The sequence below is a fragment of the Phalangium opilio genome, unplaced genomic scaffold (genome assembly GCF_054372755.1).
Source record: "Phalangium opilio isolate 3A_F unplaced genomic scaffold, DU_Popi_V2 ptg000011l_1, whole genome shotgun sequence".
Lineage (NCBI taxonomy): Eukaryota > Metazoa > Arthropoda > Arachnida > Opiliones > Phalangiidae > Phalangium > Phalangium opilio.
In genome coordinates, this window is record NW_028324147.1 from 8,005,211 (window position 1) to 8,020,937 (window position 15,727).

Consider the following 15,727-nt stretch of genomic DNA (forward strand, 5'->3'; position numbering starts at 1 on the left):
CCACTTAATTAATTAAAAATGTTCCAAAGTTAACATTTTCAATAAGCCAATGTCTAGTATATTTAATTAAAATACTTGGGCTTTACTGGCCGTATGGCAGCGTGGGAAATAAGGCGGTGGCACAGGGCAAATGACCAGTTTAAAAATTACCTGTACCAGTTTAAAAATTAAATCGGAGGGGGGGTCAGTGGTCCACAGGACCACTAAGAAAATTCAAGGGTTCCCAGAGTCCAGACATTAGCTAATATATTGTAATTATCCACTTCTTCAATTTAGCAGACGACGCGCCCTGGTCAGTGGTCGTGGACCAGTTTATTTATTCCAGGCCAGAGGGGTTGCTGGCCCAATGTCCAGTTTAAAAAAATCCTTATTTCCCACCCTGTCATATGGCCATTAAAAAAAAACTCTTATTTCTCATCCTGATTTGGTCATTTGGCATTGAAAAGCTGTCTGCTCGGTGTTTCGCACAAACACGTGGTGGACTGGTGGATTGATTGTTCTCCCTCGCTCTGATAGATTTACAAATAGGATTTAAAGTTTAATATTTGTAGGAATAGTTAGTCATGGCTAAAAATAAACTGCGGAAAGCCAAGTAAGTCACTTTTAATAATAATAACTGTATATTTTGTTACTGAACGTAATGCAATTAAATTATTTTCTGTAAGCCTTGGCCTGTTTGATGCTTCAGTGTTCAGTGTGCTCTGAGCATTAAAATCGGTCTTTTTGTATTTTGAGTAATTCTTTAAATATTCTGCTTAGAAAACAGAATAAAACAAAAACAAAACTAGAGGAGCAAGATGTTGACGAGTTTATGACTTCAGGATTTGATCAAGATTCTGATGATGAAGAAAATAGTGCTCCATTACCTAAAAAAGCCAAGAAAAACCAGGATGAAAGTAAAGTTGAATCAGATTTGGATGATAGCGCTTCTGACATCGACTTCGAGTCTGAAAGTGAAAAGGAACAAAACGCTGAAGAAGAAAACTCTGATTCTGATAATTCTGAAAACGAAGATGATTTTAATTCCCAACAAATGGCAAACACAATGAAACGTTTACGGAACAAAGATCCAGAGTTCTATAAATATTTAGCGGAAAATGACTCTGAACTTCTTAATTTTGAAGTATCAGATAATGATTCTGATCAGTCGGGTGGAGAGGAAGATCAGTTCCATAAACCAGATGATAAACTTAAGGTACAAATTGAATTAAGTAAAACAGGGTTCGTACACGACCTGGAAAACCTGGAAAAGTCAGGGAAATTGAAAATGGGCCTAAAAAGTCAGGGAAATTTAAAATGGACCTAAAAAGTCAGGGAAATGTCAGGGAAAAATATATTGGAGGGAAATTTAAAGTATAATGGTGACAAGAAAAATTTTTGTCTGAGATTTGAGAAAAGCCCCAAATTCGCGTAGCTCGCTTCGCTCGCTCAGGTTATTTATGATTTTCTTCAAATTAAATTTAAACGAATTAATTGGCTAATTTTTATAAACATAACTCGTGCAAAAATTATTTGAGTGAATATAGATTGGTTTTCATATACGTTCGCCATGTACGTTATTGCAAATGGTCAGGGAAATTTATGGAATTAAGTCAGGGAAAACCTGGAAAAGTCAGGGAATTTCATTCCAAAAATTTTTTACGAACCCTGTAAAATAAAAATAAAATGTTCCCCAAAAATTTATGGAAAAATTGTTTCGTTAAGGTTGGCAGCGATGATAGCGAATTTTCCGAGGAGGATGAAGAAATAGTTTCTAAATCTAGTAGTGTCAGGGGAAAAACCAAGGTTACCTCCTCTTTAATCTCAAAATGGACGCAAAAACTGGAAGAGAGCCCTGATATTGAAACAATTAGATCAGTCATCAAAGCGTTTCATTCTGCTTTAGAACAAGCCAGTGATTCCAAATCATCTGGTTCCATTTACGTTGTGGAAGGAAATAATGGTACGCATATTCCTTATTTTGAATTACTTTGGGTTTGGGGGTTTTCTGGTTAGATTAATAATATCAGAAGTATATAATACTTCTCTTCGAGAGAAGTGTACAAGCACAAAGCGGGGTGAGTGTAACGTCACTCTTCCCAACTTTGGAACATTTAGAGCAAGGTTACTAAAACGAATCACATGCGCGATAAATAGTTCCCCTCATCATTACTCTATTAGCGTTTAAATATTTGGCAAGACGCATGCGCTTGTGCATTTTTGGACCAGGTTTGTGCAGAGTTGATTGCTGGGGATTTAGTGCCAAACAATTATAGAATTCACCTTACGGTGCGATGCCCATTTGTAGTTTGATGAGCGGGAAAGCAAACTAAAAGGGTGAGCCTCGGAAGAGTGACGTTACATAACTAAAGCATTAAGAGGATACAGAGTGTCATCCTTCTTCTATTATCCCCTTCTGATAATATTTGGTTGTTTTTAAGCCTTCAATGGCATTGTTAGGTTGTGTTTGGTTGGCCTTTTACCCGCAATCCATAAAGTTCTGAAATTAGCAGCCCCTACCATGCCCAAATCAGATAAAAACGCTACGGATCCTTCAAAATCAAAATTATGGCCAAAAATTCGAGTTCCGCTTAAATCGTATTTGACTGATGTTGTTAAAGTTAGTGTTTATCACTTCTAGTTCACTTAACTATCAATTAAACTGGATTTAACAAGCGTATTATTTTAATTTCTAATTCCGTAGATGATGTCTATAGTATCTGAAAGCGAAATTGTTACACTTTTACTGCGACATGTTTTGTATCTTATTCCATACTTTCTTCAGTTTTTGAAACATGCTAGGATATTGTTGAAGGTAAAAGTTTTGATTTGGTTTCCGTGAACTTTTATAGTTTTTAATGAGTTTTAATCCTTGTTTAATGCGGTTTAATCATTTTTAGTGGGTTTTAGTCATTGTTTAGTGCGTTTTCGTCATTGTTTAATGCGTTTTCGTCCTTGTTTAGTGCGTTTTCGTCATTGTTTTGCGCGTTTTCGTCATTGTTTAGTGCGTTTTCGTCATTGTTTTGCGCGTTTTCGTCATTGTTTTGAGCGTTTTCGTCATTGTTTTGCGCGTTTTCGTCATTGTTTTGTGCGTTTTCGTCGTTGTTTAGTGCATTTTCGTCATTGTTTAGTGCGTTTTAGTCATTGTTTAGTGCGTTTTAGTCATTGTTTTGTGCGTTTTAATCATTGCTTTGTGCGTTTTCGTCATTGTTTTGCGCGTTTTCGTCATTGTTTTGGGCGTTTTCGTCATTGTTTTGGGCGTTTTCGTGATTGTTTTGGGCGTTTTCGTCATTGTTTAGTGCGTTTTCGTCATTGTTTTGGGCGTTTTCGTCATTGTTTAGTGCGTTTTCGTCATTGTTTAGTGCGTTTTCGTCATTGTTTAGTGCGTTTTCGTCATTGTTTAGTGCCAGGGTTCGTACGAAACCTGGAAAACCGGCATAAGTCAGGGATATGAAAATTTGGGGAAAAAGTCAGGGATAACTCGGGGATTTAAAAGTTTTTCTCCTGAAAAGTCAGGGATATGTCAGGGATTTCGTTTGGTATATCAAACCATGCTTCGAGCAATGCTAAATATGAGACAGGTGTGATGAAGTGGGCTCTGGTAAACACCTTAAAATGGTCAGGGATATTGCCAAAATATGGTCAGGGATAACCTGGAAAAGTCAGGGATTTCCAATGTAAAAATTTCGTACGAACCCTGAGTGCGTTTTCGTCATTGTTTAGTGCGTTTTCGTCATTGTTTAGTGCGTTTTCGTCATTGTTTAGTGCGTTTTCGTCATTGTTTAGTGCGTTTTCGTCATTGTTTAGTGCGTTTTCGTCATTGTTTAGTGCGTTTTCGTCATTGTTTAGTGCGTTTTCGTCATTGTTTAGTGCGTTTAAGTCATTGTTTAATGCGTTTTCGTCATTGTTTAGTGCGTTTTAGTAGCTTTCAATGGCTTATAATAGTTTTTAGTGGCTTATATTATGATAGTTTTATATGGCTTATAATGTTTTTAACAGGTTTTAACGAGTTTTTATCATTCCACGTATTTTTAATTCACTCTTGATGTTGTTTCCTCAGAAACTGGTATTGTTTTGGTGTACTAGCGAAGAAACTGTTAGAGTTCTATCCTTTTTGGGAATCATTCGACTTTCCAGAATGATGCCAAAGGAGTATTTAGATTACATTCTTAAGGTAGAACCCTAATTGAAATTAAACTAATTAACTTTCAATTAACGTAATCAAAAATTTCCAGCAAATGTATCTAGCTTACGTAAAAAACTGTAAATTCACTTCTCCATCAACTTGGCCTATGATTAACTTCATGAAGCGTTCGTTAGTCGAACTATATTGCCTGGATTACTCAGTCGCTTATCAACAAGCGTTTGTCTACATTCGGCAATTAGCAATTCACTTGCGCAACGCATTGGCTACCAAAAATAAGGACGCGCTACAAACGGTTTATAATTGGCAATACATTCATTGCCTCTTACTCTGGACTCATCTTTTATCCGAAAGTCGAAAGAGTGAAGTTACGAAACCTTTGGTTTATCCGTTGGTTCAAATTGCCTTAGGTACTGTCAGGTTAATTCCAACTGCAAAGTTTTTTCCGCTGAGGTTTCACATTATTGGAGCCTTGACGAAGTTGTCGGAAGAAACTGGAACATTTATACCTGTTTTGCCACTGATATTAGAGGTAGGACACTTAAGTGATTTTTTTATCGATTCTTCTACTAATTATAAGACCAGTCTGCATTGAGTGAAACATTCAGGAAATACCAGCTCCGAATGATTTTAAAATTATTTCAAATTAGGTTCAGATTTTAATTAAGGATAATTTTAAATAAGGACCTCCAGCCAATCGCGTAACGCCCTGCCTTTTTATTAACAAAATTCTCGTGGCACGCAAACTCCGTGTCGAATGAAATTTATCACGAGATTTGATAAAATTAGGCGCGCGATGTGATAATCGTGGCGCGAGACATGGAGCATGCGTGCCACGAGAATTTTGTTAATAAAAAGGCAGGGCGTTACGCGATTGGTCGGAGGTCCTTATTTAAAATTATCCTTAATTAAAATCTGAACCTAATTTGAATTTTAAAATCATTCGGAGACTGTATTTCCTGAATGTTTCACTATATGCAGACTGGGTCTTATAATTAGTCGAAGAATCGACAAAAACTCACTTGATTTTCTACTTCACCCTCCCTTTAATTAAAGGATTCCAAGATGGCGGATATTCGTCATCTGCTTTTCACCACTTTCTTTTTTCTAGGTTTTAAATTCGTTAAGTGATGGAAAGAAACACTCTTCATTAAGCATGAAACCCCTTAACTTTTCTTGCGTTTTAAAAGTTTCCAAATCGCAACAACGAGAGAACGGATTCAAAGACGCTTGCGTGGAACATTTCTTTGAATTATTTATGGATTACGCCCACGTTTACAGTCACACTATTGGTTTCCCCGAATTAGTACTTCCCTCAGTCATTAAAGTACGGGCATTCGTCAAACAATGCAAAGTGGCAAATTATTGCAAAGAATTGAAACAACTTTTAGAAAAATTAGATGAAAATTCGGCCTTTATTACTGAACGGAGAAAAAATGTAGCCTTTGGTCTAGCAGACTTAGAGAAAGTGGTAAGAAAGATGAATTTTCTTATGTTTTGCCTAGTGATGGGTGCAAATAGAACTGAGATGCTAAGTAGTGGTAGCCACCCAGAAATGCAGGAATCCAAAATTTTTGTTTAAGTTTTGGTTCGAGTTTAGGGATAACGTCATGGTCGCCATCTTGGATTCCAATATATTTGGGTAGCTATCACTGTGCTAATCCTTGGCGCTATTAAGATGCTAATCCTTGGCGCTAGTATGATGCTAAACCTTGGCGCTATTAAGATGCTAAACCTTGGCGCTATTAAGTTGCTAAACCTTGGCGCTATTAAGATGCTAAACCTTGGCGCTATTAAGATGCTAAACCTTGGCGCTATTAAGATGCTAAACCTTGGCGCTAGTATGATGCTAAACCTTGGCGCTAGTATGATGCTAAACCTTGGCGCTAGTATGATGCTAAACCTTGGCGCTAGTATGATGCTAAACCTTGGCGCTATTAAGATGCTAAACCTTGGCGCTAGTATGATGCTAAACCTTGGCGCTAGTATGATGCTAAACCTTGGCGCTAGTATGATGCTAAACCTTGGCGCTATTAAGATGCTAAACCTTGGCGCTAGTATGATGCTAAGCCTTGGCGCTATTAAGATGCTAAGCCTTGGCGCTATTAAGATGCTAAGCCTTGGCGCTATTAAGATGCTAAACCTTGGCGCTATTAAGATGCTAAACCTTGGCGCTATTAAGATGCTAAACCTTGGCGCTATTAAGATGCTAAACCTTGGCGCTAGTATGATGCTAAACCTTGGCGCTAGCGTGATGCTAAGCCTTGGCGCTACTGTGACGCTAAACCTTGGCGTTAGTATGACGCTAAACCTTGGCAGGGCTAGTATGACGCTAAGCCTTGGCGGCGCTAGTATTAGTTTAATAATATGAGATACCTCGTTTAGTTCTTTATAGAAACAAAAATGGGTAACACCATCACTTTTATCATATATTTAATATTTGTTTTTTTTATTTATTTATTTTAGTACGAGTGGGAAAATAAGTGCAAGGAAAGTGGAACTCCCTTGAATGCATTTTATGATACTTGGAGGAAAAACAAAGATCGAAAAATGCTTCATAGTATAGCTTCCACTGGCAAAGTAAGTTGAAGCACAGGCTATACTTGAAGCAAAAGTAGTTTCAGAATTGTTTGATTAATTGTTTGTGTTATTTTTCAGTCTAATGAGGATGAACTCGAAAAGTTGAAGGAAGTTAAACCTGGCAAGAAAAAAGGACGTGTTGCCAATGAAGAAGAAAGAGAAGAATTCAAAGATTTATTTGTCAATCATGATAGTGATGATAGCTCTTTATTTGGAGAATAAAAATTTAGAAACTTTGAATATTTTTTTTTGTTTGGATTTCCTGTGCGAAAATAATAACTTCTTGGTGGAAAGATTTTAAGCTTTAGATCCTATATATATATATACTCCTAGTCCATTTGCATCCTGGAAATAAGCACAGGACACTGGACATTGTCCAATACAATTTTAAAATGTCCCATAAATTTTTTGAAAGCTAAGGGGCTGGGGTCGCTGGACATTTTGACCAATAAATTTTTCTGAAATTTTGATAGCTTGACTATGACGATGCGTCACTATTTTTGCATACTCCAGTTGACACATGTCCCATAAGAAATGTTTCTTATTTCCAGCCCTGGTTAGTCTATATATATTTTACACTTTACAGACATGGAGGATTCCTACTATTTTCAAAAGGAGGCCTGGCTACCTGAAGGACAGAAACCCGGGCCATGTACTCTTTGTCCTCCCGGTGGCCCGGCCTTCTGGCGTATATGGTATGAAACTAGTAGCGTTTTCCTTTGTGGTCGCCCGAGAGCGCTCCGAGATCGCTCCATATTTTCGTGGTACGTCATCGCTCTAGCTCGGAGGACCGAATGTAGTTGCTCCCAATGAAAGACAAAAGTTTTTTCAGAGCGGTTTTGTGGCGTCATCAAGCGCTCCATTTTGGTCGCTCCGTCTCTAGAGTCGGAGCGGTTGGGATCAATCCGGGAGCAAACCGGGAGGGAGCGACTGGGCCTATGTAAGACGCGCCTCCGTCTCGGAGCAGCTCGTTTTTTCCATTGAAAGACGATTTTTATTTCGGAGCGCTCCGGGAGCGCTCGGATCACCTCAAAAGAAAAACGCTATATGAATCCTCCATGTATGTAAAATTACTAAACTATCCATTCATTCATTCTCTAATTTTTCATAATTTCAACAGGTTAGATATAATTCTGTATAAATATAAATCCATGTTTGTTTGTAATATGAAATACATTATTCATATTATCAACTATTTATGTATTAGCGAGATATTTTGAAAGTTTCAAATCAAGTAATAATACTTCTAGCTTTTAGTCTGCTTCTTCAAAATATGACAGAGCTAGACATATGATAAGGGAAGACTAGCGGCGATGCTGCGAACTAATCGGAAGTTAGTTGATTCATTAAATCATTTCCATCATTCCATGATCTAATGAGAGAGGCCGCGTCCTAACATCTATGTTTTATTTAAATCGCGATAATTAATCAAATATAATTCAGGTATTTAAAATCGGTCGATGCCTAGATACGAGCGAGGACATTATTGCTATTGTGGATTATCTTCTTTGCTAAAATATTCCGCTATAATTCGTCATAATAGATTTTAGTAGGCGAGCCAGCCAACTCCCGCACCGGAAAGTGACCGAGGCTTACGTGAGTTTTTCATTGTAAATTTGTTTAATAGCTTAAGTGAAAGGATAGTTCTTTTTGTTTTATTCCCCCACCCCCGTCGTAAAGTAGCTTCCTTTTAAAAAGAAACACTCCCAAATCAGATTAATAGGAACTGAAATAAATATTGCAAAATATATTTTAATAATTTACTTTGGTTATTAATACCTTCATTATGTAAATTTGTTCAAAAATCTGGATGTTTCACTTTCACATACTGATTTTCCAAGTTGGTGTCTCATTTGTTAACTTTGTAGCATGGATGAAGGATGCGCGTGAAAAACATTCGACGCTCTACAGGATGTGCAACTCCCTATACTAAAAAGTAGACAAGTCGATACTAGCGCCGCCTGGCTACCAGCGCTGGAAACCCTCGCGGGAAAAATATAAAATACAGGACATAAGAAAAAAAACCACTGTTTTACTTCTAGCAGACGACGCTAAGGAAAAAAAATCGACGGTAGCGCGTGTTTTTTCTCGTGTCCAGTATTTTTTATTTTTCCCGCGAGGGTTTCCAGCGCTGATAGCCAGGCGGCGCTAGTGTCGACTTGTCTACTTTTTAGTATAGGGAGTTGCACATCCTGTTGAGCGTCGAATGTTTTTCACGCGCATCCTTCATCCATGTTTGTAGGCCCAGGCCTATTTAAGATTTTTTTATCTTAATTGCATCAAGATTCTAAGGATTAGGGCATAATTTAGATTAAAATGTTATCTAAGCTAGGCCTAAAGCTGAAATGCTGAAATTCATAGCTTTTATTGAAGATTATGTTTGTTACAGCAGCCTTTTGAAAGGCTATGGAAATTTTAAATGAAAAATAACGTATTTTATTAAATATTGTCTGTTTTCAGAGCTTTTAAATAAAGTAGAATTTTCGAAAAACTTTAAAAATGCAAACGATAAAGTGTGTAGTTGTCGGAGATGGAGCTGTGGGTAAAACTTGCCTTCTAATTTCATACACAACTAATAAATTCCCTTCAGAATATGTACCGACAGTAAGTTTCTTTTAATACACTTCCATCATTAACAGTTATAAAGAAATTGTTAGCGTTAAAACTAAAAATGTAACCGCCTATAGGTATTTGACAATTACGCCGTAACTGTCATGATTGGTGGTGAGCCATATACCTTGGGTCTTTTTGACACTGCTGGTCAAGAAGATTACGATAGATTGAGGCCCCTCAGTTACCCACAGACTGATGTATTCTTGGTTTGTTTCTCGGTAGTTTCTCCTTCCTCATTCGAGAATGTCAAAGAAAAGGTAATTATAATTGTTTTAAATGAGTGTTCAGGGTTCTTCATACAAACCTGGAAAACCTGGAAAAATCAGGGAAATAAGTAGTTGACAAAAACATCAGGGAAAACTTAGGGAAATTTCGAATTTTTAATAAAGTTCAGGGAAATCAGGGAAATTTGCTACAAACAGGGGCCGAGTAATTAAGCAAAATGTTCGTAAACATACCCTCCATAGGATTAACATTACACCCAACTTTGGAGGCTCATAACTCTGGTTCTACAAGAGATACGGGGATGTCCTTTGAGTATGTTATAGTCCTATTTATCCCCCATCTAACCATACTAAAAACTTAGGGCTACGACAAACAGGGGCCGAGTAATTAAGCAAAATGTTCGTGAACATACCCTCCATAGGATTAACATTACACCCAACTTTGGAGGCTCATAACTCTGTAGATAAGAAATACGGGGATGTACTTTTAGTATGTTATAGTCCCATTTACCCCCCCCCCCTCCTTCGTTAACACTTCCTCCATAGGATACTCCTTATACAGGAAAAAATTGGAAAATTCAGGGAAGTATATGGGGGAAAACCTCCCATAAATCTCAGGGAAATTTGTTTTACAAAAGTTGTATGAACCCTGGTGTTTAGCAACCAAGACCTATGCTCCTCCTGCCCCTCATTCTGTTCAAAGCACCGTCTCATTTATAGAATGTTAGCTATTTATTTTTTTTTATCAGTAAAAATCTATATCAGTGACATCAGCTAATGTCATCCGTATTTTAAAGTTTTGGCTCATGTGTTAAATGATTTTTTTTAATTTTTGTTTAATGTTTGTGATGAAGTGGGTTCCCGAAATCACGCACCATTGTCAAAAGACGCCATTCCTTCTGGTTGGAACGCAAATTGATTTGAGAGACGACACGGGAACAGTAGAGAAGCTTTCCAAAAATAAACAAAAACCAATTTCAAACGAACAAGGCGAGAAACTAGCCAAAGAATTAAAAGCCGTCAAATATGTCGAGTGCTCTGCTCTCACACAGGCAAGTCTATTTTTTGTTTTTAATACTTCTATTAAGTTATTAGTTTATTACCATGGATAAAGAAAGCGCGTGAGGAAATTTGTTTTCACGCTATAGGATCGGCAACTCCCTATCTCGGACGACAGCTTATTCTGTATATACTCTGTTACAACATCGGTTGTCAGGACGCGCAAAGCTAGGTTTCTATGTAATGTAGCCTTGCGCGTGCTGACAAGAGACAAAAAACTTCAGGATATTTTAAACGATATTAAATCCTGAAGATCCTGAAGTTTTTTGTCTCTTGTCAGCACGCGCAAGGCTAGATTACATAGAGACCTAGCTTTGCGCGTGCTGACAACCAATGTTGTAACAGAGTATATACAGAATAAGCTGTCGTTCGAGATAGGGAGTTGCCGATCCTGTAGAGTGAAAACAAATTTCCTCACGCGAATTCTTCATCCAAGGCCAGACTGTTTAATAATATTTTTTAAACTAGTCCTTGGGACCAGTGACCTTCCCCCCCCTCCCCTAGTGTCCAAAAAATATAAAATGGTCCCTGGACCTGCCCCACCTTAGCTTTACTGTAGATTTGCAGTTAATAAACTGGTACCCCAGGACCAGTAACCCCCATGCACTTGTTGAAATTAAAAATTTACCCAATGTTTTAATAAACTGAGGGAAATAATATTTTTAAACTAGTCCTTGGGACCCCTCTAGTGTTAAATTTAATAAGCTGGTCCCTGGACCTGTCCCCCTTAGTTTTCTTATACATTATGCAATTAATAACTGGTCCCGAGGACCGATAACCCCCATGCACTTCTTGAAATTAAAAATTTACCCAATGTTTTAATAAACTGAGGGAAATAATATTTTTAAACTAGTCCTTGGGACCCCTCTAGTGTTAAATTTAATAAGCTGGTCCCTGGACCTGTCCCCCTTAGTTTTCTTATACATTATGCAATTAATAACTGGTCCCGAGGACCGATAACCCCCATGCACTTCTTGAAATTAAAAACTGGTCCAATCAATAAATAAACTGGTTTCAAACCAAAAACTGGTCCAATCAATTAATAAACTGGTTTCAAACCAAAAACTGGTCCAATCAATTAATAAACTGGTTTCAAACCAAAAACTGGTCCAATCAACTAATAAACTGGTTTCAAACCATAAACTGGTTTCAAACCATAAACTGGTCCAAACAATTAATAAACTGGTTTCAAACCATAAACTGGTCCAAACAATTAATAAACTGGTTTCAAACCATAAACTGGTCCAAACAATTAATAAACTGGTTTCAAACCATAAACTGGTCCAAACAATTAATAAACTGGTTTCAAACCAAAAACTGGTCCAATCAATTATTAAACTGGTTTTGGACCAGAGGAAGTGTACTATTTGCCAGACTGCTCATCAGACTAGAATTTGTGGGTAAATTTAGTGAAATTTTAACAGGACTATTAACATTAAGCAAAGACATCTTTCACTATGAAAATAATGTATTTAAATACCTTTATTGAAATTTAATTTATTATAATTTAAACATCATAATTACCTTCATTCTGGAAATATATGTTAAGAGTTTTACAATAGGGAGTGGGCAAAGGGCTAAAATATCCCCATTAAATGTCATGCCTCTGTTTAGCCAATCAGATATGTTCCCCCACTAGTCATGCCTCTGTTTAGCCAATCAGATATGTTCCCCCACTAGTCATGCCTCTGTTTAGCCAATCAGATATGTTCCCCCACTAGTCATGCCTCTGTTTAGCCAATCAGATATGTTCCCCCACTAGTCATGCCTCTGTTTAGCCAATCAGATATGTTCCCCCACTAGTCATGCCTCTGTTTAGCCAATCAGATATAAGTTTCACGGCATTTTGTCTGAAAAGGGGAGGAGCCATATAAGCCTACGCCCCTTTTACCTCTTTCAATTGAGGCTAGTTTTGAGGTTTAGTGTGACTGTATTGTTATTTAAATCTACATATTTCAACCTAAGTAGGAAGTGGTCAAGAGGTGAAAATCTCCCCTAATGTCAGACACCTGCTTAAGCTTAACCTATCAATCGCGTTCCCCCAGCTAGCTTTTCAATCTGTGAAGTTAACCGCCATTTTGGTGCAAAGGGAAGAAGCCGTCATAAGCCACACCTCTCTCGGCAGGTAGTAGATTAGCCAGCGTGTTAGGGGTGGGTGCCAAAGGAGCCGGCAATTGCTTTAAAATTAACTAAAGTATTTAGAGGATGCTAAGTGTCATCCTTCTTCTATTATCCCCTTCTGATACTAGTCATGACTCCTAACTATTCTATTATTATTATTATTATTATCAAAAGTGGATGAGTGGAAAAGTATAAAAATGGCCATAAGTCGCGAGTCATCAGAGTTTCACCGTAGTTGACCGTTTTATTGGCGTAGCTATACTGGGCCTGCTCACTCCCTTAAAATAGGTCTTGTGTTAATTCGCGGTTACCTGTCGTCTGCTATTGTGTATGCTAGAACTTCCTCGATTTGTGTTTGTAGTCAGAATAGAGTAACTGGTAATGTTTTAAAAGGTATTTGAAGGTATAATATGGATTTAAGTAAGGTTATCGAAGCAATAGAAGAGCGCATAAAACTATAGATACGTTTAAAACAAATCTCGGTAATTTAGCTATAGCGCGAGCAGCTTGCGTCGTGATGCGCGTGATCGAGTGGGCTGTGGTTAAACCAAGGAGCATAAATGTCTGAACTACTTTCAGTCGCGAGTTTGCAAGTCCATCAGTCACTAGTAAACTAAATAGTTATTGGCGAAACTTTGATGTCCGCGTTTTTTAACACAGGCTCTATGGCCATTTTCATACTTTCCCTCTCATCCACATTTGTTATTATTAAATTTAATTATTATTATTTATTATATTAAAAATCCTTTAATAATTTGGCATTAAATTTTCAGAAAGGGCTAAAAAACGTTTTTGACGAAGCCATTTTGGCAGCGTTGGAACCACCGGAGCCAAAACCCAAAAGAAAGTGTAACTTGCTATAGACGGGGATTAAAAAAAAAAAAAAAAAATGCCCTCTGGTGGATTTATTGGCAAAAAAAGCAAAAAAATTAGAAAATAAACCAAACCCATTAACCCATTTTTCTTTTGAGACAATTGTGTTTAAAAAAAATATAGATTAGCTTTCCTCTTTCATCAGTTTAAAAAAAAAAAAAATATACGAGCAAATAAAAAACGAGTAACCAATAAACAACCACCTTGAGCTTTATACGTTTAACAAACAAAATAAGATCGACGTATTTAAATGTTTTTGAAAACCCTTTAAAAGTAAGTCTTCTTAATGGTGTTTTTCAAAATTTAATCCCAAGTTGGTTTTAACACCTCAGAGGGTTGGTGCGGAAATTGTATACAAATTGCGCTAGATTTCAGATCCTTAATTCTAAATTTTTTCCACAATATTAATCGTTAGAAATTTTTTACAAATTTTCCATGAATCTTAAAATAGTTTATCTAAAAACAAAATTTAAATAAAAATTCAAGCTCAAAAACTAAAATATTAACTATTGGTCAAATTAGGCTTAGCGGGTTAGGCTTAAAGTTAACACTACCACGCCTATTTTCATTCCTTCAGTAGAAAACTGATCCCAGTTGGTCAAAATAGGGTTAAGCCTATTTTGGACAATCCACCTTATTCCCTTTCGCCAGAAGTTAGGCTTAGCTCGGGATTCATGGGGGTGAGTAACGGGAAGAAATTGGTCTGTCGTCCGCTACAGTACATATTTTTGGCTTTTGTAGCAGACGACAGACCAATTTCTTCTCGTTACTCACCCCCATGAATCCCGAGCTAAGCCTAACTTCCAGCGAAAGGGAATAAGGTGGATTTGTCTAATTTTATTTGTAGATGAAAATGGCCTTGAGTTGTATAGGCTAAGCCAAAAGCAAGTTGTTGAATTAGGCTTAAAGTTAAACCTAATTTGACCTATTTATGGAATGGAAAATATGGGATATAAAACTGACTTTATTTAAATAATAAAAAAAGAAAAATAAAAATTGCCTTAATATTTGGCAAAAATATAAAGGTTTTGAAAAAGTCTGATAGATTTCTGCGTGTAGTTTTTCTCTCAGAATCTTTTTTTGTTTGAGAATTTAAAGAAATGGTATTTTTAAAGCTTAAACATTTATTTCCCTTTATTTTGAGCGAAGGAAAAAAATGCTTGTTTTTTTTTGTGAGTCTAAATAGTCCAGAGATTTTTTTAACCTTAAGTATTTTTGAATAATTGGTAGATTCAGTTTAAATACTTTGTATTATAATGAGAAATATTATTTTTTAAAGCTTCTCAATGGACTAAAAAATGATAGTTTTTGTCTGCCTTATACAATAAGCGTAAAAAAATGCTGCTCATTCACTTAAAAAAATTTTGTAATTAAACTTTTAAAAGATTAGGAACAAATTTAATTCTAACTCGATATTTGGTGCATTTTTTATTTTTAATCATTTAGAATTTCTCAGTTATTGAAAATCAAAAAGTATCTTTTTTCTCTCCATTTTAATTTTAGATGAAAAGGAATCTGTAAACCAGTTTATTATTATTATAAAAAGACTTTTTTTTAATACGCCTATAGACATTTAAGTTCTGTGAAAAAGTGCCACAATAATACTGTGTGTACGCAAATTTATAATAAAAATCGTATTATAGACGAAATAGGACTGAAATTTTAAGTTTTAGGCCTATTTCAATTTTCCCGCCAAGGGCCAACAGAAAGGTCGTAGGGTCACACTCATGGGTGATCGAACGTTCCTATTGGTTGGTCGACCTCCCCCATGGGTCGGGGGGGGGGGGAAGTACAGACTACAGAGATGCATCTCTGGAGCTAGTGAGCAACTGCAACGCGAAAAAGTGCCACAATAATACTGTGTGTACGCAAATTTATAATAAAATCGTATTATAGACGAAATATCGGACTGAAATTAAGTTTTAGGCCTATTTCAATTTTCCCGCCAAGGGCCAATACAAAGGTCGTAGGGTCACACTCATGGGTGATCGAACGTTCCTATTGGTTGGTCGACCTCCCCTATGGTTCGGGGGAAGTACAGACTACAGAGATGCATCGGAGCTAGTGAGCAACTGCATCGCGAGACATCCCTGTAGTTTTTCCCACCGCAGTATCGTTTTTTCTTTAACTAGAG

General features: G+C 36.9%; 2 protein-coding genes across 2 annotated transcripts; both read left to right on the forward strand.

The window, feature by feature from the left end:
* The first annotated feature begins 438 nt into the window (after positions 1 to 438).
* Positions 439 to 6,943, forward strand: Noc2 (Nucleolar complex protein 2). The gene is made up of 10 exons (XM_089860230.1): positions 439 to 592; positions 760 to 1,195; positions 1,705 to 1,942; positions 2,421 to 2,599; positions 2,684 to 2,794; positions 4,040 to 4,153; positions 4,215 to 4,655; positions 5,235 to 5,594; positions 6,590 to 6,703; positions 6,782 to 6,943. The coding sequence occupies exons 1-10, from the start codon at positions 564 to 566 to the stop codon at positions 6,923 to 6,925; spliced, it is 2,166 nt and encodes a 721-aa protein (XP_089716356.1). The 5' UTR covers positions 439 to 563; the 3' UTR covers positions 6,926 to 6,943.
* Positions 6,944 to 8,049: 1,106 nt separating this feature from the next.
* Positions 8,050 to 15,242, forward strand: Cdc42 (Cell division cycle 42). Its single transcript, XM_089860269.1, has 5 exons — positions 8,050 to 8,299; positions 9,164 to 9,307; positions 9,391 to 9,573; positions 10,395 to 10,596; positions 13,498 to 15,242. The coding sequence occupies exons 2-5, from the start codon at positions 9,203 to 9,205 to the stop codon at positions 13,581 to 13,583; spliced, it is 576 nt and encodes a 191-aa protein (XP_089716395.1). The 5' UTR covers positions 8,050 to 8,299; positions 9,164 to 9,202; the 3' UTR covers positions 13,584 to 15,242.
* Positions 15,243 to 15,727: the final 485 nt, after the last annotated feature.